The sequence below is a fragment of the Manis pentadactyla genome, chromosome 6 (genome assembly GCF_030020395.1).
Source record: "Manis pentadactyla isolate mManPen7 chromosome 6, mManPen7.hap1, whole genome shotgun sequence".
Taxonomy (NCBI): Eukaryota; Metazoa; Chordata; class Mammalia; order Pholidota; family Manidae; genus Manis; species Manis pentadactyla.
This window is the reverse complement of record NC_080024.1, coordinates 42,273,677-42,294,474: the sequence shown is the minus strand read 5'-3', so window position 1 is coordinate 42,294,474 and position 20,798 is coordinate 42,273,677. Positions and strand designations below refer to the sequence as shown.

Here is a 20,798-nt window from a genome sequence, read left to right as displayed (position 1 = left end):
TGCATCCAAATGAGATTTTTCCATAGTTTTAGAGAGTGCATATAAAATATTTCTTAATGTAACTCTTTTTGAATAAAGTCTTGTTAAAATACCAGAAAAGAGTCATTGTTATAGGTAATTGGGAGCAAGAAGGGAAAACACTTTACAAGTAGAGTGTAGGTTTCTTTTAATTGCTCTTCTGAATGACATGAAGTTGCACAACATTTTAAGGTTTTCTTTCATTAGTAGGGATGAGGTAGTAGATTCACAGGGAATACAAAAACTTAATTGTAGCCAAAATTTCACATTTTTCTTAAACCCTTTATTGACAATATCAGCAAGCAGTGAGCCTGGCCACTGAAAGAATTGTAAGAACCTTTGTGATATATTTTGTTAAATTAAGTACCCCACCTGATTCAAAGAACCACTCTAAGAACCACTCCTGGTTCAAAGAGCTAACTAACAGCTGGAAAGAAAAGACAACATGTGGAAAAAGAAGCATAGACACTCCCAAAAGAGCCTTTGAATACCATGGGTGAAATGGCTCCATGTGCATCCTGGTGGCCCAAAGTCACAAACCGTAGTGTGTTTTCAATGATGGGCATTATTTGCTGAAGATGCTTCATTCTCGCTGTCAGCTGAACATGACTTACTTTGGGAATTGCTGGGTCGGTGGAATTAATAGGGAGACAAAATAGTTTAGGTCCTGATTTTTAAACTCAGTAGAATTTATGATTATCCACAGGCTCTCTGATTTGCAAATTGTGTCTTGGATTGTGGTGGTGTATAGGAAGCCAGGTGCCTGTGCTCCCCAAGAGATGGGTAGTTCTTTACATATATGCCCAGGAGGCTGGAAAGGGGTTTTGGTTTTAGTGGTGGAGGGGGAAGCTGTGGAATGGGGAGATGAAGTTAGAAAGATCAGGAATTGAGTAGGTCCTGCAGGCAGTGTCCTTCCTTCTCTCCCAGGAATGCTTGCTGCTCTGGAAGGAAGACGTCAGTATTTCCTGTTAAATAATAACAGGCAAGATAACAGGAGTCAGACTTAGGTAGGTAGATAGCCTAACACCTCACAGAAAGAGAATCCAGGAGGTTCCCAGCAACCCCTTCAAAGAAGGAGAGGCAAAATGATCAAGGGTAGAGTCTGTCTGTGGCTACCATGGTCCACAGTGGAAAGACCCACAGAGGAAACCATTTTAAAAATTAACAAAAAAATCAGGTTTTGAAGCATCATAGTTTCATTATATTAAAGGAGAGTAGAACTCTGTTATGATTTTGTGATTGTTTTATCTTTTATAAATCTAAAACCATATTTTTCTCTTAATTTTGTAATTTCTGTACCAGTAAAACAGCTGTACCAAACAGTCATCTTACGTAAATGAATGGAATGAAATTTTAAAAGCTTTGAGAGAAACAATGTTTTGCATTACCTTATTTGGCTTAAATGTAATTAATGTGCCCTTGCTTTCTTTCTTAAATAATCTATGCTTTATTGTGCATTTCATTTTCTTCTGCAGTGACATTTATTTTTGAAGAGAGGTGAGATAGAAGAGGAGAGAAAGGTCTGCCTCTTGGGCTGTAGGTGATCTGAGGTTTAAGTCCTATATGGATGTGACTGGGGTGAGGTTCTGTGCTGAGGATTCCAAGTAGAGAAGAAGGCCAGAAAGAGAGAAGAGATGGTACACTGTGAGTGCCCCCTAAATGTGCTGGGTGAACTTAGCACTCAGGCAGACCTCCTCTCTTAGAATGGGGGTAAGGAGAGGGACAATGTTGGTATCGGGCAACTCTTGTTGGTTCTGGGAGGAAAATGCGTAAGTGCAGGCCAGGAGGCCATCAGTCCATATGGAAAGTTCCTGGCCATTGCCACGATTCTTTGGATCCAGCAGACACTTGAAGGGGGGAGGGGAGCCCATGATTCCTCAGTCTGAGAGCCTGAGAAGTTCACTGGAAATCCAGTGGCATTGCTTTTCCCATCTTGGTGCAGTACAGCTCTGTCGGCCCTGTAACTGCACAAGTTCCTGTGGGAGGAGAGGAAGGCACCTCGCGAGTTCTCTTAACGTTCCCATGAAGAGTCCGGGTGGAACAACAGGAGGGGAGGAGGCTGTTACAGGCATTTCCATAGGATACTGGCTTTTATGGTCTTATGTTAAGATGGGAGTTGATGGGTGGTAGTAAAGTATGCTTCCTAAAAAGTTTAAAACATGACTCATGAAAAAGAGGAACGTGTGTTATAGGTTTTTTTTTAAATCTCGTTAAGTAATGATGGAACTGGTAAGATGCTAAAGGTGTACTTGAGGAACAGAGCATTTGTAGACACTTTAATAAAATAATATTAGAATAAGATTGCTAGGTTAGATACAAAACTGGCTGGTGTCCTAAATAAGCTATCACCTCTGGAGTTCTCTTTTCTACCACACAGAAATAATATGTATCTCTGCTGGAAACAAGTTTATAAATTAACATGCAACTTCATAGACATGTAACTTAACTAACATTATACTAAATAATTAATCTTGGGTGGACTTGGTAAAATAATGATTCAGTATGATTTGAAAAGAACATGGAATTAGTGTCTTTGCTTTATTTACAGGTTTTGGATAATTTTTCTTAACATTAGGGAATCTATCAAGTGCCTCTTGATATTTACCCCTCTTATGCTTTTTCCTAAACTTATATGTTACCCACGTATGATAATCCTTGATTAACACAAACCATTTGCTTTTGTCTTCCTCTCCTCTGCTCCTTCACACACACACACACACACCCCACCACCACCACCATCTATATCACAGTGTAATGCAGGGATCCAAAGAGAGAAAGACAATCAGGCAATCAGGCGATTCTTCCACTGATGTAATAACACCAGTATATTGAACTCACTGCTGATACAGAATGGTGAGCTTAACTTTTGAATTACTTTGCAAAATTCAGGAGGAGGTAGGTATGGTATGGGCTAATGCCTTTACTCTGAACTTCAGGGGAATAGCTGAAGTTTTATGTTGTGTAGACATGTCCTTTCAAGAATTATTGCTCATCATCACATCCCTAGTAGATGTTCCACGGGTGCTCCCCAAGGCTTACTTAGCTATCAAGACATAAACTTTGTATTTGAGCTGGGTGCTTCCAGGATTGGCTGGTGGCTGCAGGTTGGTGGTGTTCCCTCACACATTCCACAGGGGGCCTTTCCAGCTCTGTCTCTTGTCTGTCCTGTCTCCCAGACACAAGCATTCCTTTTGTCTTTTGGCTCACCACCCACATAAAAGAATGAAGCCACAGTCAGTTTTAGGAAACTATGGCACCAAAAAGAATAATGTCTTTATTAAGATGGATTATGCCTTCTGTTTAACCTAGATAGAGAAATTTTACATTTTTATTCTGCTTGGGGAAAATTGAACTTAAGAATTCTGAGTGTTACTTAGACCACTTAAACCCAAAGCTGCTGTGGAACTTCTCAACTGAGGGAGCACCTTGATGATGCCTCTCACGTCTGGGATGGTTCCTGCAGTGATTCTTTGCGACTCCGCTCAGTTCAAACCCTTTTCTCCTCCATACCAGTTTTGGCTTCTTCCAGCCAGGGATCAGTCCTTGTGTTTTCAGCAACCATGATGCCATATCCCTAAAATTAGTGACATTTCGTATGAATTCATCGTAATACTCTAACTCATCTGAAAAGCCTATGACAAGATGAAAAGTATCATACCATTTTGTTATTTCAGAAACATATTACCTGACTTTTTCTGGACCAATTTAGGTATTTCTAACCAGAAAATGTGTTTAGAATTCTTTTACTAGTATCTCACCTTCTTCATTATACTGGTTCATCAATCATACCAAATTTCATTTGATGTTAGTCTTCTTTAGTTCCTTATGATAGAAGAGAGGACCACCTCCTGATGAGCTCTATCGCTCTCTGGTAACCGTAAACTGGCATTGGGTTTAGAAAGACACGTGTGTGCCAGAGCATTTTGCAGTTATATAAGACCATGCTCTGTGAAAGGTCAGGTTGCTTTGTTTGTTTTGCTGGTTAGTTTTTTAAATGTAGCAATGAGTATGTTATTCAAATTGTTTTTATGACGGGAAAAAATCCATCCAAAATATCAGATAGCAATAATGTTTTTGATAGTTTTGCAGTGTCAAAGCAGGCAAGCAAATGTGTTACCACCCTGTAACTGATTCCACTAATGCTCTCTCATTCACTTATCAGATTTAAATTACATTCAGCAAACATTTATGAAAGCCAGCTACATGGTATAGGTAGTCCCTGTCCCTAAGGAATTTGAAATTTAATGGCTGTGAAGGAATGCCCTTCAACCAGTACTGATACTGGCCAGAATGGTGTTACTGCTTTAATAAAGAAGCAGTAGTCCCGGTCATTACAACTCTGACCCCTTAAATTTTGAGTAGCTACAGTACAGAATATATAAAGGGACCTTGGAAACAATCTGGCTCCACCATCTCACTTTTAAATAGAAATTCATCATAATCTTTCTTAATCTATGTTTGTTGTAGAATGCGTAGAATAGTGGAAACCAGAAGTCCAACACCCAAAGTCCCACCACCCCAAAGCAATCATTATTAACCTCTAGGTATATTTCTTTTCAGGCTCCTCAAATATTTCATTTATCACGTATATGAGAGAACATTACATATGCACTTTTGTACGCTGATTTTTTCCATAAAATATTATGACATAATCCTTTCCCAATGCCTTTAAAAACTCATGATAAACATTTTTTAATCTAAATAATGTTCAGTTCTTAAATTAACCATAACTTAGACAGTCTTCTACTAGTTAGGTTATTTACACTATTTCACTACTGATTAGCTTTGGGCTTGAAACTTCTCAGGATAGAGTCTCTGAAGTAGGTTTACAGGTAAAAGTACATGAGCATTTTCAAGGCTCTTGCAAGAAGTTTTGAACACCATGCCTTTTATGTCTTTTATTTGGCTTTATCTTCGCAGCAGGTTTCATTAGCCTTCCTTACACATGCTACAGGCTCTTCTGCCTTTTAATTGGCAAGGAAATGACCGGGAACTGAATACACACTGGAGGGAGAAGATAAGCAGAGTAATCAAAATCAGCTCCCAAGAAGAATGGAAACTTAATCTAGCTAAGTTTCTCGTAGCACCCTCCTTAATTTGTGCTATCTCCTTTTAAAGTGGCATAGACCTTGACTTCCACAGTGTAGAGTTAATGGTTCCTTGCTTATGAAATGATGAGGGGAGGGGGTTGGAGAAGCAGAATTAAAGAGATTCCTACATTTCTAGAAGCCACTGAGTCTCCAGTAATTGTTGTTAATACCAATTTCAAGCAACACAGCATTTTCTAATAGCTGTGAAGAGGTGTGAGCAGAATCATGAGAAGCAGTCACTACTGCTACAGATGTGCCACCATGGAGAAGCTAGTTTATTTGGGGCGAGGCACAAAGGCCTGGGGTCCACCAAGGTCCAGTGTGGCCTGGAATACCAGCTTAATTCTGAGACCAAAAGACCTGTGGGATCCCTGTGGTCTGTCCCGGACCCTTTGGGGTCCTCTGAATGGAGTGTATTGACATGTCTGGGTGGCCTGAAACTTCTGCAGACCCAGCTCCCCACTTTGGGATGGCACCAGAGTCAGGTCGCAGCACAGGTGACTCAGGAGTGACCTTGACATAGCCCAAATAGCATTTCATTCTCAAGCACAGACCAGTGGGATGTGAAGTAGACTTTCTGACAAAGAAGCCAACTTTCCAACAACGCTGGCCTGTGTCCAACCCTTTACAGACTTGAAGACTCCTAAATGTCTTCTCAGTCCTCACTGCTAAAAGATAAATAAATCCATTTTGAAACCTTGCCTCTACATGGTCCTGGTGGAGATTTTCTGATTGGTTTTCTAGGTCCTCCTATCCCTTCTAACTTGTAGAAACTAGTTGTGTAGTGAAGAGTCTAACCAGAACCGAAAAGAGAAAGGGTTACCTTACAGACCAACTGGCTACACATTCTGTTTTTAGAGCCATACTTGCTTTCTTCTTTTGCACAAAGCACGTTTAAAAACTGGTTTGGATCAGCTTGAGGTCTCTTGGGATCTCTGAATTTTTTTCTTGCCATGTTTTCAAATAGCCAGTCATAATCTATAGTATTTATAAAGCTTGAGTTTCCAGCTCAAGTATAATATTTATGTTTCCTCACAATTTTGGATGATAAAATTACTGTTTTATTAACCTAGTGGTCAGTTGGCTTACCATTGAGTTTATGTTTATTCTTGATTTGTTATCACAGATTCACTTTGTAGAGAGAGGTTTAAACTTGGCCTTCTATTACCTTTGCTGCTTTTAAATCTGAGACATTGAGATGCTCTTGTGTGAGCCCTCCAGTCCTGTGGAAACACTGTCCAAATCCAGAAAATGTCCTATGAATTGTTAAAATTTCAGTGCAATTGTTTTCTCAGGCCTCACCCACTCACCCAAATTATAAACCTTCCCAGCCCCAGCCCTACACACCCTCAAGTTGAACCAGGCAGCCATATTTCCCAAATAAGACAGTTGAAAAGTCTGCTGGCTGTCTTCCTGGCTTCTTTCCCTAAATTTCCACTTCAGACACCCATCTTTACTTGTCAGTGGAGAGTTGGTTGTGACTTTCATCCCAAACCTGTTTTTTTACCACCCAAGAGTCTTGGCAAACGCAGGATGGTAGCAGGAGGCTGTAGGGGGGGAGTCAAGCAGTACTGGACTCTACATACAAGCTGCATAAATGATTCATCAATTGAGAAAAAGAAGCAATTCTGGGATTTTGGAGATGACAAGGAGTAAGATTAAGTAGTCTAGATAAAGGCTTTATTAAAGCAGCCATTTTAATAGGTTGTTTAGGCAGAGAACCAAGTCAATCCTTGGAATGAGTGCAGTTTCTTATTGTGCTGATAGAAGCCTGTGGCAACATATTGGATGTGAACACTGGATTTATGTATGTAATTCAATGTGAAAATTAGCGTGTGAATGTGTGGATTGTGTAAATGTTAATGATAACCATGAGGGTATATTAATTGCAAGTAGTCTTAAAAGAGAGAAAGTTATAAGTAGTTTGCCTTATGTTATACACATAAAATTGTATTCCTTGATTTATAACTATAAGCTTTATGTGCAGAACTCATTGCTTTTTATGATGCTGCTTCTTTGGCATGTATTCTTAGCTATAATTCTGCTTCAAAAGAGCCATTCCATTTCTGATTTTGACAAGGTAGGTTGAGGTTGATCTCTGTAGAGCAATGTTATTTTCTAAATATTGCAGACCACAGGCTGAATTATGAGTTTGTAGATGAGTCATGGTACGAGTTCTTTGTCTCTCTCCGGCTCCCATATTCCTCCCCAGAGAGATTGTCACAGAGCAGAGTATCTGAGCAGTATTGTGTATCTGCCTCATCTCTTGCTCTTGATATGTTTTTAAATTAGAAAGGAAAGTTAGGTCTAAATGTGAAGGCCAGTTTTGAATGACTTACACATTGCTTTTCTCCCCACTTTTCCACATTGTCTTCTTAACTAACAAAAAAAAAATCGCCAAAGAGGAACACTCGGAGGAGCTAGATCGCAGTTAACGTCTCCTGTGATTGCTAAGTAACCAGGATGAGTGCTTAGCCTCTCCTTAGGAAATTAAGGGGGAAAATCTCAAGGATTAAAGGAAATTGTTGAAGGTAGAGACATAAAAAGACTCTCACATTTAAAACAAAATGAAACCAAAATCTCTGTTTCCTACCTTCATCCTTGCTGGGTTCTTTGACATTTTTTTTTTTTTTTGTATCAGGGCAAACTTTCAGCTTACGGGTCGATAGGAAGGCATTCATTGGTGTGTGAGGTGAACAGCACGAGTTAGACCTGGGTGCAGTTCCCCAATCTGTGCTTTACAGGCCATGTGAACCTGAGCAAGTCACTGAATGGATTAGCTGAGGATAGACTGAGGTGACCCATGTAAGGCCTTTCGTAGAATGGCTGGCTCCTAGTAAATGCTTAATTACTTTGGCTGTTACTAGTGAGAATCTTCGTCGTCATCATTTTTCACAGCCATCACCTTCATATCATGCTTATCATTGCTGCTGCCACCATCACCACCACCGTCATCACCACCACCACCACCTCCATCATCACCACCACCTCTGTCATCACCACCATCATCACCTCCATCGTCACCTCCATCACCACCACCACCACCTCCATTGTCATCATCACCACCACCACCGTCATCATCACCTCCACGTCACCACTGTCACCATCATCACCATCACCTCCATCATCATCTCACTCTCCTGGTTTTCCTCCTACCTCTCTGTCCATCCCTCAGCCCCCTTTTACATACCCTCTTCCTCTTCCAGACCCTTAAATACTGGCATTCCTGAGGCTTTTGTCCCTTTTCTGTCCTCTCATTACACATTCTCACTGGGCTGTCTCATCCACAGTGGGACTTCATGTCTCAGCCTTTGCTTATGATTCCTAAATCCATTACTCTAGCCTAGATCTGTGTTCTAAACTTCAAACATTATATCCCTCTGTCTATTGGATGTCTCCCCTTGAATGTCCTGGTAGCACTTCACACCAACACTCAACACACCTCTCTTTCCCTGATCTTGTATGTTTTTTTCTTATCTTAAAGAAGGCATCACTGTTCACCCTGTTCTCAAAGCTAGAGCACTGGGTGTCATCTTTGACTCTACCCTGTCTCCTTCCTCCACTGCTCAGTCCATGAATGGTGTCTGTTACACCTTCTAGACTATATGTTTCATGTGGGTAGAGGTCATTTTAGAACACTAAAATCTGAGTGCCTCACACAGTGCTCAATAAATAATTACGAATGAATGAATGAATAAAGGAGTAAATGAAATTCTTGAATACACCCACTTCCTTCTATTTCCGTTGCCCCTTCTGCAATTCCGGCCTCCATCAGTTCTCAACAAATTAATAATTCACAATTTAGAAATCCCATGTCGAAATATCCCAGTTGATCTCTCTGCCTCTAGGGTTGCAGTCCCCACCCACACACGATAGCAGTTTATTGTCCACATTGAAGTCAGAGTGATATTTATGAAATCCAAGAATATGATCGTGATAATGCTTCCTCCCTGCTTGTAGCGCTTCAATGACTGAATAATTATCCTGATTCAACATCCTGGTTTACAGTTGTGCCTGCACAATTGTCATGCTCAAAAATGTCCTGGATTGGACAATAATAATATGATTACCATATACCTAATTATCTTCTGCTTATGTTTCCAGCTTCATTTTTCTTAACTTTTTCCTCACCCCCACACACTACTCTAGTCTTATTTAACTTAAGGTTTTTCAAATTTGCTGTACTCACTGCTTTCACATGCTCTTCCTGCTGCCTGGAAATTCCCTTCTCTGTTTGCCTGGCTGGTTTCTACCATCCAGGTCTGAGGCCGGACCTTCCTTTATAGAGGAGTCCTCTCTGACCCCCAAATGTTATATCAGTCACCTCCAAATGTTCCCAAAGCATCTTGTACCCTAGCTCTTTGCCTGTTTTCATTACCTGTTCACTTCTGTGGGTTCCCCATTTATCTCTGAGCTCTTTCAGGTCAGAAGCCACATCTGCTTGCTGCACAGTTGAATCCTGGTGCCTAAATCAGGTTCTTGCACATAGATGAAGCTCAGCAAATATTTGGTGAATGATTGAAGTAAAACATCACATGCTATTAGAATGATCAAAGCACATGCGTGAAAAAATCTTAGCCATAATAAGTCTTCTGGGAACATGCCCAATTTGTGGTTATAAACAGTACATTGTCTTCTTGCCTCTGTCTATCATGTTTATGATAATAGTGGAAATGATTCTGTGTTCCTTTGATTAAAAGTTTATTCTAGGACAGGATTTGGAGTTGTTACAAACTCCAATTCTGGGAAGTCTTGCAGGTGATAATGTTGCAAAACAAAGCAAAGAACAGCTGTTTTCTAGCCTTTTCCAGTAGTAAAGGCTACTTCTGCTTCAACTGTGTAGAATGGATTTGTTTTAAAGTTATTGGCTTTGAAGTTAAAATTAAATTTACTCTCATTATTCTAACATATCCTAGCTTAAGTTCCAAATTCTATTCTCACCGTAATAAAAACAAACAGAAATTGTCTCATTGTTCTGATACAATTATTTGTATTGCATTATTTACAAACTTGAAGTTTTGTGCCTTTAGATGGTACATTTTACACTGTCACTTGATCTACTGAAGAATCCAAGCCTTTTGTCCCACATGCATTGATTAGAAAGGAGTTCTGGACCTACCTGGGGTTCTGTGGCAATCATTCTGTTAAATGAAAAGGAGGGATAATAGCTTTTTTTTTCTAAATAGACTTGGCTTTACAATTTTTCTGATTCAAAAATCAATACACATTCACTGCAAAAAAAAAAAAATTTCAGCAAAGATGAAAAAGAAAATAAAAATAATCTGTAATCTCACCATTAGGTTCCTATGTTAAACATTTTAGGATATATTTCTAGGCTTTTTTCTGCACATATAGTTGTGTCAATACAGGTTTTTTTAAATGAAAATGATATTGTTCCACACATATGGCTTTAAGATGTGTTTTTCTACTTGACAAGTTTGGGACTTTCAGGGAAAAAATTAGTGAAGTGGTTTTTAGAAAATTTTGCCATTTTAGTATATTGAGTGGTATAATTTCTCCTTCACTACTCCCATTAAGGAAACTTCTATAATAATCCATATTGCTCTTTGAGTAAGTCAGGATTCGTTTGAAGGAAATAGAAACTATGCCAGCTATTTCAAGCAGAAAAAGAAATTTGATTTTTAAAAATAGGTATATACAAGGTTGTTGAGGGATTTAGAAGATGGGGCTCTGGGATGATCCTCCAGAAATAAGCCTGAATTGATGAGCTTGGACTGCCAGGGTGGCTGCCCCTTCCCCATGATCATGGAGACAGAAAAATCAGAAAGCAGCCACCAGGATGGCTGCTCATAGACACATCCACCTAGCTGACATACAGGGTCAGACTTGTCACTGCCACTACTGTTGGCCCTAGAGCCACTGAGCATCTGCATGCATCCAACAACCACCTGGTTAGCATGTACTTCTGGGTGCTTTAAAAGCATCTCAACCTTAATATTTCCAAAATCAAACTTCTCTTTCCCACGCATATGTTACACTCACAGTCTTCTCCAGTTCGATTCATGGGACCTCCATCCTTCCATTTGCTTAGGATAAAATCCTGGGAGCCATCCTTGACTTCTTTTTTTCCCTTAGGTTCACATTTAGCCCGTCAGAACATCCTGTTGATTCTGTCTCCAAAAATATCCACATCTACTACTTTCCTCCATCTCCATGGCTTCCTGCTGGTCCAAGCCACAGTTATTTCTCTCTTGGACTTTTGACCCAGTTCCTCAAAGGACTGTGCCCTCCCTGGAGTCTAAAAGTTGGAACATGTCATCCCTCTGCTCAACACTCCAGTGAAATTCCATCTTACTCAGATGAAAGTCAAAGTCTTTACAACAACCCAGAAGGCTCTTATTGATGCCACCACCCACTGCTACCATCTCTGATTTCCTTTCCTGTTGTCCTCATCCTTGCATACTTTGTTCCAGCCTCCTTGATGTTCTTAAGCACACCTGTCCTTAAGAAACATGTCAGTTGCTGGCCCCTCTGCCTGGAATGCTCTTCCCCCAGGTGTCTACAAAGCTCTCTCATCACCCTCAAGACTTTGTTTAGCCACCACCTGCTCAGTAAGACCTTCTCTGCCCACCCTATTTAAAGTTGCAAACTGACCCAACCTCCAGTCCACCAAACCCTCCTTCTCTGTGTTATTTTTCTCCATAGCACCTACCACTTTCTTACTAAATATGTAACTTCTTTCTTTTATTGTCTGACCCACTGCCCATGAGGAAATGGATAGTTTCATATATTATTTATTATTAAATCCTCATTGCTTGGAGTAGTGTCTGGGCACATTGGTAATCATTCATCATATATTTGTTAAATGAACACTTTTTTTATGCATGTGTCATTGTGAATTATCTAAATTATTCATTGGGTATTAATTCCTAGGGTCAAAGATATTTATAAGTTTCCCAGATTGGTTTTAATAATTCTCCCACCAAGAATGCATGAGAATGTCTTTTTTCTGATACCCTTGTCAACATCATGTTCCAGTCACACTGTATTTTCTGTTCCTTGAACTCACCATGCTCGTCCCTACCTGAGACATTTGCACTGGCTCCTCCCTCCTCCCATAGCACTCTTCTGGCACACCTATACTTGGTTTAATTCTGCTTATTCAGGTCTCACTTTAACTGCCACCTCCTTGGAGAGGGCTTCCCTGACCATTGACTGTAAAGGAACTTCCTGGTCCTATATATCATATGAAAGCATATATCACTACCAGATATTTTCTTATATGTATATCTAGATATTTTCTTATATGTGTATCTATTTGTTTGTCTATCTTTCCCTTTCTAGAATGTATTTCTCCATGAGGACAAGAGCTTTATATGTCTTTTTCAACACTATTGCCAGCAAATGTGGAATAAACACAGGATATTTTAATTTTCTCATTATTACCTGCTGGGTGAAAAGGGGATTAAACATGAATTTTCTCTCTGTGATGGTGGGGCTGAGCATCTTTCAAGTATGAAAGCCTCTTTTTGAATAGTAGTATATGCTGATATGATCTAAAAATTGAAATATTCTGTTAGTGTATTTGTCTTAGATATGCTGTATCAGATTTCTTGTATTGCTAAGTTGCATAATTTCTTGTTTCTGAAGCCTTTTTTCTCATTTTATGTCAACATTAGTATCTACAAAGCAGGATTTCTTCTGCAAATTACACTCACGTACTGTTTCCTTTTTGTCTCCACAGCTTTTAGAAAGAACCAACAGTGGTTTTGAAGAATCAGATTCCGGTGCTACCAAGAGTCCGCTCCATTTAGCTGTGAGTCAGATGCTGTGGGCAGCTCTCTGTGTTATAGAAAGAACCTAAGTGTTGCTAAAACTAAACTGCTCTTAAAAAAAGCATAGTGAATGCAGCAGTAACTAATAATGAAAACAGTACATGGATCCTGTGGTGCAGGGCGTGGAGAGAAAGACTGTCTCGAATCCCAATCCCAGCCTCACCTGCTGGTGACCTTAGACACATTGCTTACCCTGTCTGAGCATCATAAAATGACTGTCATAAACTTTAACAATCTTTAAAATAATCATTAGTATCTACTAGTAAAATCAATCAACTGGGGAAATTTGAAGAAAACATTTTGGTTTTAGAGATTTGGTTATAGACAATAATACATAAGTATTCATCCTGTAGATAATCAAATGTCACAAATAAAAACTTGTGAGGTATTTAAACACAGACCCGTGAGAGCAAGATGTGCATTGCTGCAACTCTGTTCTCCCTGGGCTTGACATCGGGGTCTCAGAGGAAGAGTCAGGCTCTGATTCTTGCACTGGGTGAGATCCTGGGGGGAGGGAAGAGTTCTTCTGTTACCAGGAAAGCCGCCTTTCCACGGCTCAGTACTTGAAGGGAAAGGCAGCACCCCCGAGCTCCCCTGGGGGTGAGTGAGCTGGGAAGCTCACCCCCACCCTACCTCAGGGTCCTGTGGTGATCAGCAGCTGTTCCCTGAGAATCCGTAGTCCTGGCAGCCACGCCCAGCAGACTCCCTGGCCAGCGTGCTGCTGGGGGGTGAGCCCTCTGCTCCGGCCACAGCCACAGAGGTGGTGTTTGGATGCCCCAGAGGCTGCGGGGTGATAAGGGGCTGGGTCTCTGTTTAACTGTTGTGACATTTCATTACCGTGCACACATCAGCACTTCTTCAGTGTCATTCTGAGGAAAAGCTGAACTGGAGAGTAGAGACAAGTGTTTATTAAGTGTCTGGGCAAAGTGAGAGGGCAGGAGGCCGGCCAGGAAGACTGGGATGAGCCACTCACACTGCAGGGAGCCCTCCCTTCATTGCCACACACTACCCACACACTCACCAACATGTCTGCTGACACCCCACTCACCTCCCTCTGCCACACCCAGGACACACCCATGGATACACCCAGACACACCCTCTGCCACACCCACAGGCACACCCTCTGATACACACTCATTTTGAGTCTAGTGAAATCAGGCTAAAATATGCATCAATCTTTGTTCTGGAGATGGACTAGGAGTGGAAAAGATGGGTGGCTAGTGGGATATTTGTGTACAGAAAGCTTCACACCAGTTGGCCCTAGTGCAGGTTGCTCTAAAGGACGCTCCCTAGCAGCTCTGCCTGCCCACCTGCTGTGCCTGGGCCAGTCCCCCAGGCTGGGGATTCACAAACAGCACCGGCTGCCCCTTGGGAGGCCTGTTGGGAAGGTTATTTCAGAGAGAATTTTCATGTCCTTTCAAAGTGGGGTTGATGGCATTGAAGAGCCTGCTAGTAATCTGAGAAGAGATTTTCTTAACTTTCAGAAATTCTATTATCTCTTATCCATTTTTTCCCAAAAATTATTGTTGAGTGCTGTCTGTGTGCCGGGCGCCCTGCCAAGCTCTGTCACTTTCCAGGCACGTAAGGACAGGCTGCCATGGTATTGCTGGAGGTAGCCAGACTTTGGCAGTCCTGCAGCTGGCAGGGGCCTAGGAAGAACACGCAGAGAAGGTCTTGGTCCCAGTCTTCTCATTAGCAACTCATCTGGACGTGGTTTTCTCACCTGTAAATTAAAAGGCTTACATTAGTTAAGGATCCCCAAACCCTTTCCAATTTGTGAATTTGTATGTTAATTGTGTGATCTTGGTCGGGTTCCTAACCTCTTGTGTCTCAGTTTCCCCACCCATAAAGTGGGGAGAATAGCAGTACCCCTATCACAGGGCCGTTGTGGGGATGACACGAGTTAATGCGTACAAGCAGTTAGAACAGTGTCTGCACATATGTGCAGTCAGCTAGCTTCATGCTCACTGTGACTAACGTTAATGTCGTTCTTTCTTCTGACATATACTGGCTGTGTACATGCTAAGCTCTGTTCTGGGAGCTGGAGAGGTTGTAGGAAATAAGAACCCACCCACTGGCTTTGCAATTCCCAGTCTAGGAGAGACAATAGGCAAGTAAATATAGAGCATGACAGGTGATAAGAATTGCTATGAGCACTACAAACACGGTCACTGACTTAAGAGCACTGAGGTTGCAGACAGGCACTGTTCCACATAGCATAGATGCTTACGTTTGTACCAGGACCTTAAGAGCTAGCCATATTGGTACCTGATGGAGAGTGTCCTGGGCAGAAGGGCAGAGTCCCTGCGGTAAGGGCATGCATGGCATGTTCCAGAACTGAAGGAGGCCACCATGGCTGGAGCAGAGTGGTGAGGTGAGGATGGTAGGGGACCAGGTATGACATGTCATGGAGGGAATGGGGAGCCAGGGGGAGGGCCACGAACTCCACTGTAAGAGTTTCGACTTTTACTCTGAGCCAAGTAGGAATCCATCTGGAGCATTTTCAGGAGATAGATAATATGATAAGAATTTTGCTTTTGAAGGCTCACTTTAGCTTCTGTGTTTAATGCATAAGGGAACAAAAGCAGAAGCAAGACAAGCAAATGATAGTCGTGGTGGCGGTGTGATGGCGAGGGTGAGGCTTTGACTAGGGTGACAGCAGTAGATTAATTCTGAAACTATCTTATTCTTGCCCTCTAAATGCTAAATTAAAAATATATATATTATTTGCTTCAAGAACCCTCCAAGTGTGCCCGCCACTCTCTCCAGGGTCTTCTGTAGCAATTATCTTGATAAAAACCCAAGGCACCTTACTTCTTCCCTCCAAGCAACAAAATAGAACCAGATGTCCCCAAACTATGACTGTCACAACAAACCTGACCTGCCTTGAGTTTTCTGGCTGAATGATTCAAGCCCCGAGGGTTATTGTCCCAGGGAATGTCATAAGCATTTCATCCACTTGAAAAAATTAAACCAAGAAGCAGGACTATGCAAATGAAAGTCTGCCAGTGTGGAAATTTCCACATGGACCCATTGTGTCATAGATTCTCTTGCAATCCCAAATTCTCTCCCTGTGTGGTCCTCAGTTCCTATCCAAAATTTTCAAATAAATATTTAGGACACTTAATGAGATTTTTTAAAGATATTTCATAGAACAGATTTAAAATGTTTGATTGCTAAACTGGTTTGTTTATTGAAAGCCAAGATATTATATGCTTTTTGAATGAGGGTATTTGTTCTCTTGTGTGATTGCTTTCTCCTTTAGTTATTTCAGAAATTATTTGTGAAATTACTAAACTCCTGGTTTAGGATACAAAGAGAGAGAGAAACAGGACAATTTTTATAATGTATTGCTGACATGAAAAATTTCCTGGCTATTTCAGTCTCTTTCAGAGTGTTTAAAGCCTTATTGTTTATTTTTTGTATACTCTAAGACCCATGTAACTGCCTCAAGACAAAATCATGCATTTAAGCATAAAATAGAATTTCATTATGATATAGTAGTTTGTTGCTAGGGTTAAGCTCTAAAGTATGAAGGGAAATGAAAATTCCTGTATACCTTCATTATTCCCCTTAAATTATCCTTGAAGTTTAGTTTTATACATAGTTTTATATCTTCAATTCTGTGTAGGAATACTTACGCATACTAAAAGTCATGAGCTGCAAGCTAGACTAGAGGAAGAAATGAGGAGACTTCTATGGGTAAATCTGGGCTTTCAACCATTCGGTCTTTAAGAGAATTTTCAAGTGCCTGCTGTAAAGTATGGGTTGAAATTTTGAAGCTTTCTAATTACCAGCAGGCTCACTCCATTTTATTTTAATATTAAGCTTTTTAACATGTGTTAGTGGATTTATTTTTGCTGTGAGGAGTAAAGGAAAGTGAAGGGATCTTTCATAGGGGGTGAATTCCTAAGTCAGCCCCTGACTTCCGTGCCCTCTGATATGACTCTGCTGTTCTGAATAGCGCTGATTCCTTCATACCAGCTTCCTGAGTGTGTTTTTCTTTGACCTGAATCTTCTCTTTAGTAAGTCTAAATATATTAGCCTCTATGCATTGTAGATATGCGTGCAATTTATAAGTTGTTAATTCTGTTTTCCTAGGCTGAATCATATTGACAGAGATTAAAATGTTTGCTATCTTTTTCATAATAGTAACTGGCATCATTTCCCTTTGATATAAAGTCAGGACTTCAACATAAGCTGAATCAGTTACTACCATTACAATTTAAACTAAGAGGAAGTGTTATGCAAAGTTGGTTTTCAAATGCCACAGACTCAAGCCCAGACTGATTTATAGTCCAGTGTAGACATTCCTATACCATAGCCCTTTATGGGAAAGGTGCTCCGGATGTGGCTTAAAATCACCTAGGGCCCGAGGTGATAGTGGTTGAACCTGGGTGATGGGTATAAGAGAATTCCTTACACTATCTTCTCTTCTTTGTATAAGTTTGACATTTCCTATAAGATAAGTTAAAGAAACATACACCTTATGGCCTTACTGCACCATTTCCATAGGAGCACGTGATAAGCTCAGGCTCTGGGATCTGGCTGCTCCGTCTTTGAATCCCAGCTCTATTGCATAAGGCTGTGTGACCATGAGAAGATTAGATAACATCTCTGCCCTTCTATGTCTTCATTAGTCAAACCATGGATTGTTGGTGACAATTAAATGAGGTGCTAAGTGTCCAATACTGCTTGGTATACACAGCCAGTGCTCAATAAAAGTTAGCTATTGCTTCAGAATTTAGGTTAGCCTAAAGGCTTACCATCCTATGCAGTAGTGGTTTGCATAGCCAGTACAGATCAGAAAGGTAGACATACAGGAGTTTATTTTCCTGACTCAAGAAAGGCAGTGCATATAGTATAAGCACAAGAGTCTAGAAATTAGCCCCAGAATATACCTTCTTACTCATAGCTCTGTCAAGTCACTTTACCCCTGTATTAAGCCTTCTAGAGAGGGGTTTAGGTTTCTGATTTGATTTGTTATTTGACTCTCTGTGATGTTATGTGTAGAGACAAAAGTATTTTGTTTGAAAGTCAATCAAATAGAATTACTGGGGAAAATTTTAAGATGTTGCCTAAAAAAGCAAAGATTTCAGTCATCACAGATTCTGGGTTTCAAATCCTGACTTTGACACTTACTAGCTAAGTGATCTTGGACAAATTAACATCACTCGTTTTGTTTTTTTCAATTATAAAAAGGATGTTTACAAAGACTAAATGTGATGCTAGAGTTAGAGAGCCCTCAATAAATAGTTGGTATTTAAAAACATATTCCTACCACTGGTACTACTAATAATCACTATATTCATTCATTGATTCATCAAATAACTGTTGAGTGTCTCCTTTGTGCCACGCATGATTCTAGGGTACAGTGGTGAACCATACACATAAAATGCCTTCAATTATAGATGACAAACAAGTCAGTAGAGATGTAACATATCAAGTGATAGTAGGTGCAATGAAGATAAAATAAAGCAGGATAAGTGGGGTGGAGAGTATCTGGGAGTGTGTTGAGTATAGCTAATAGGGCTATTTTATATAGGCTCTGGGAAGCCTCCAGACAAAATGCTGTTTGAAGCAGAAGCACAGATGGCCAACAGACTCATGAAAGGTGCTCCACATTGCTAATCATCAGGGAAATGCAAATTATAACCACTATGTGTGGCATATCAGCTCACACCTGTCACAGTGGTTAGTATAAAAAAGACAAGAAACAACAAGTGTTGCTGAGAATGTGGAGAAAAGGGAACCCTCTTGCACTGTTGGTTGGAATGTAAACTGGTGTAGCCACTATGGAAAGCATGTATGGAGTTACTCAAAAAATTAAAAATAAAAATACTGTATGACCCAGTAATTCCACTTCTGAGTATTTACCCAAAGAAAACAAAAACACTGATTTGGAAATATATATGCATCCCAATGTTTACTGCCACATTATTTAAAACAGCCAAAATATGGAAGCAGTGTAAGTGTCCATCAATAGATGAATGAATAAAGAAAATGTGATACATATATACAATGGAATATTACTCAGTTGAAAAAAGAATGAAATCTTGCCTTTTGCAACAACAGATGCAATGGCCCAAAGGAGAAAATGCCTGTATTTGACCATGGTGGAGGTGTACGGCGGGGCAGGGTGCCTAATATGCCTGGAACTGAGTGAGTGAGACAGATGTTACTTTTCAGCATCCATTTGCCCTAAAGTCCCAGAGCCGTTGTGCAGGGCTACAACTCTGGGCTTAAGAGGAAAGATAAAGATGACTCCAAGGTTTGGGGTCTAACTAACTAGAAGAATAAAGTTGCCATTTACTGAGATGGGGAAGGCTGCAGATGGAGCAAGTTTTGGAAGGGAAATTAAGAATTTTGTTTGGGAGGACATGTTAAGCTTGAGATGCTCATCAGACATTTAAGTGGAAACACCACTAGGCAGTTGAATACACCAGCCTCGAAGTAAAGGAGAAGTTAGAACTGGGATATAAATTTGGGATTCATCAGCATATGAAGTTGTCATTCTACATATTATATATAATAAATATGTCTAATATATAGCATAGAATAAGCATGATTATGGTCACAAAACCATGAGTTTGTGAAAGATAAAGATATTGTCTTTCACAAAAATAATGTAATGAGAATGTTTTAAAACAAATCCTGTCAATACTCTTAAATCCTTTGGGTTCTTTTAAATCAAGTTTTTGTTATATTGTTAGCATATACTCAGGAAAAAAAATTCAAAGGATTTTTTAAAAGGTAAGGTGAAATAAATCCAATATGCTCATTATTTTATTTCCCATTTCTAGAGGTAACCACCTTTAATAGTTTTTTTATGCCTTCTAAAATTTTCTGTGAATATAGAAACATACATAGAGGACATGTATATATCCAGATATATTTGCTTTTTATATAAATAAGGTCATGTTTTATGTACAGTCTGCAACTTAGTTTTTTAAAAAATTGTTGACAAATTTTGTCAAATCACCCTCCACAAATGTCACATTGATCTATACTCCAACCAACAGAGCATAGTTTTTCATTAGTAACTAATACTGGACACGACCAATCATTGCAAATCGGTAATTGAAAAACAGTACCTCAAAAGTTTACAAATTTTGTTCATATACTTTTTAGCCTTTTAAATTTCTTAAGAATTCCGTGAGCTATCTTTTTATGCCTTTGCACATTTTCCCAGTGTTTAAAATGGTTTGTAAGAGCTTTTTGTATATTAAGGAAATCAGTCTTTTGTTTGTGCTAAGCCTTTTTTCAAATAAGTTGTACCTTGGTAATCGCTGCAGTTAGAAAAACAAAAAGCACAATAGCATAAGGGGACTTGGGCTGCTGAAGACACTGGAGACGTTTTTCTGTATCTTACTTCTTACCCTCCTCCTATCCCCCTGCTACCATATCCTTATCCCTTTTTATTTCAATGTCCTTTGACTTGTGTGTTCATATACATTTTTTTTTACCTTATACACTTAAAGATATTTTCTTTCAGACTTTCACTTTTATGTTTTAGAAGTAAGAAGACTCTTAACATAGCATGGGACATCATAATAGGTCTGAACTTGGCACTGATATGTGGAATAGATTTCCATAATTATTTCTATGTTTTTGTTATAATTATTGGGAGAAATAAAGAAGAAAGAAGACAGCGTAAACTAATATATTATGCAAAGTGTGCCATTTTATCTCTTTTCGTCTTCTTTAGAGAGCAGCTCTTATTGCTTTCATCTTACAGATGGGGGAACAAATTCTTAAATAAAATTAAGAAACTTGCCAGGGTCATACGGTTAGAAATTAAAAGGTTGGCCTATAATAGAAGGTCTATATGCCTCTCTTAAATGACCAAGTCTACAATGTTTCCAGTAATTTTTTCCTCCAGGTTTAACAGAAA

General features: G+C 39.9%; 1 protein-coding gene and 1 long non-coding RNA gene across 7 annotated transcripts in view; one reads left to right on the top strand and one right to left on the bottom strand.

Annotated features, from left to right (window-relative positions):
* The window catches only part of ANKRD44 (ankyrin repeat domain 44), a 287,374-nt gene that overhangs the window by 242,609 nt on the left and 23,967 nt on the right, over nt 1-20,798 (top strand). For all 6 annotated transcript variants that reach the window (XM_036880524.2, XM_036880522.2, XM_036880523.2 and 3 more), the window contains exon 17: nt 12,814-12,885. In XM_036880524.2, the coding sequence (XP_036736419.2) occupies nt 12,814-12,885 (72 nt within the window). The remainder of the gene's footprint in view (nt 1-12,813; nt 12,886-20,798) is intronic.
* On the bottom strand, nt 423-6,569 carry LOC118909778 (uncharacterized). Its single transcript, XR_005023739.2, has 3 exons — nt 6,456-6,569; nt 6,277-6,364; nt 423-3,592 (listed from the first exon to the last, which is right to left on the bottom strand). It is a non-coding gene; the product is annotated as an uncharacterized LOC118909778 (long non-coding RNA).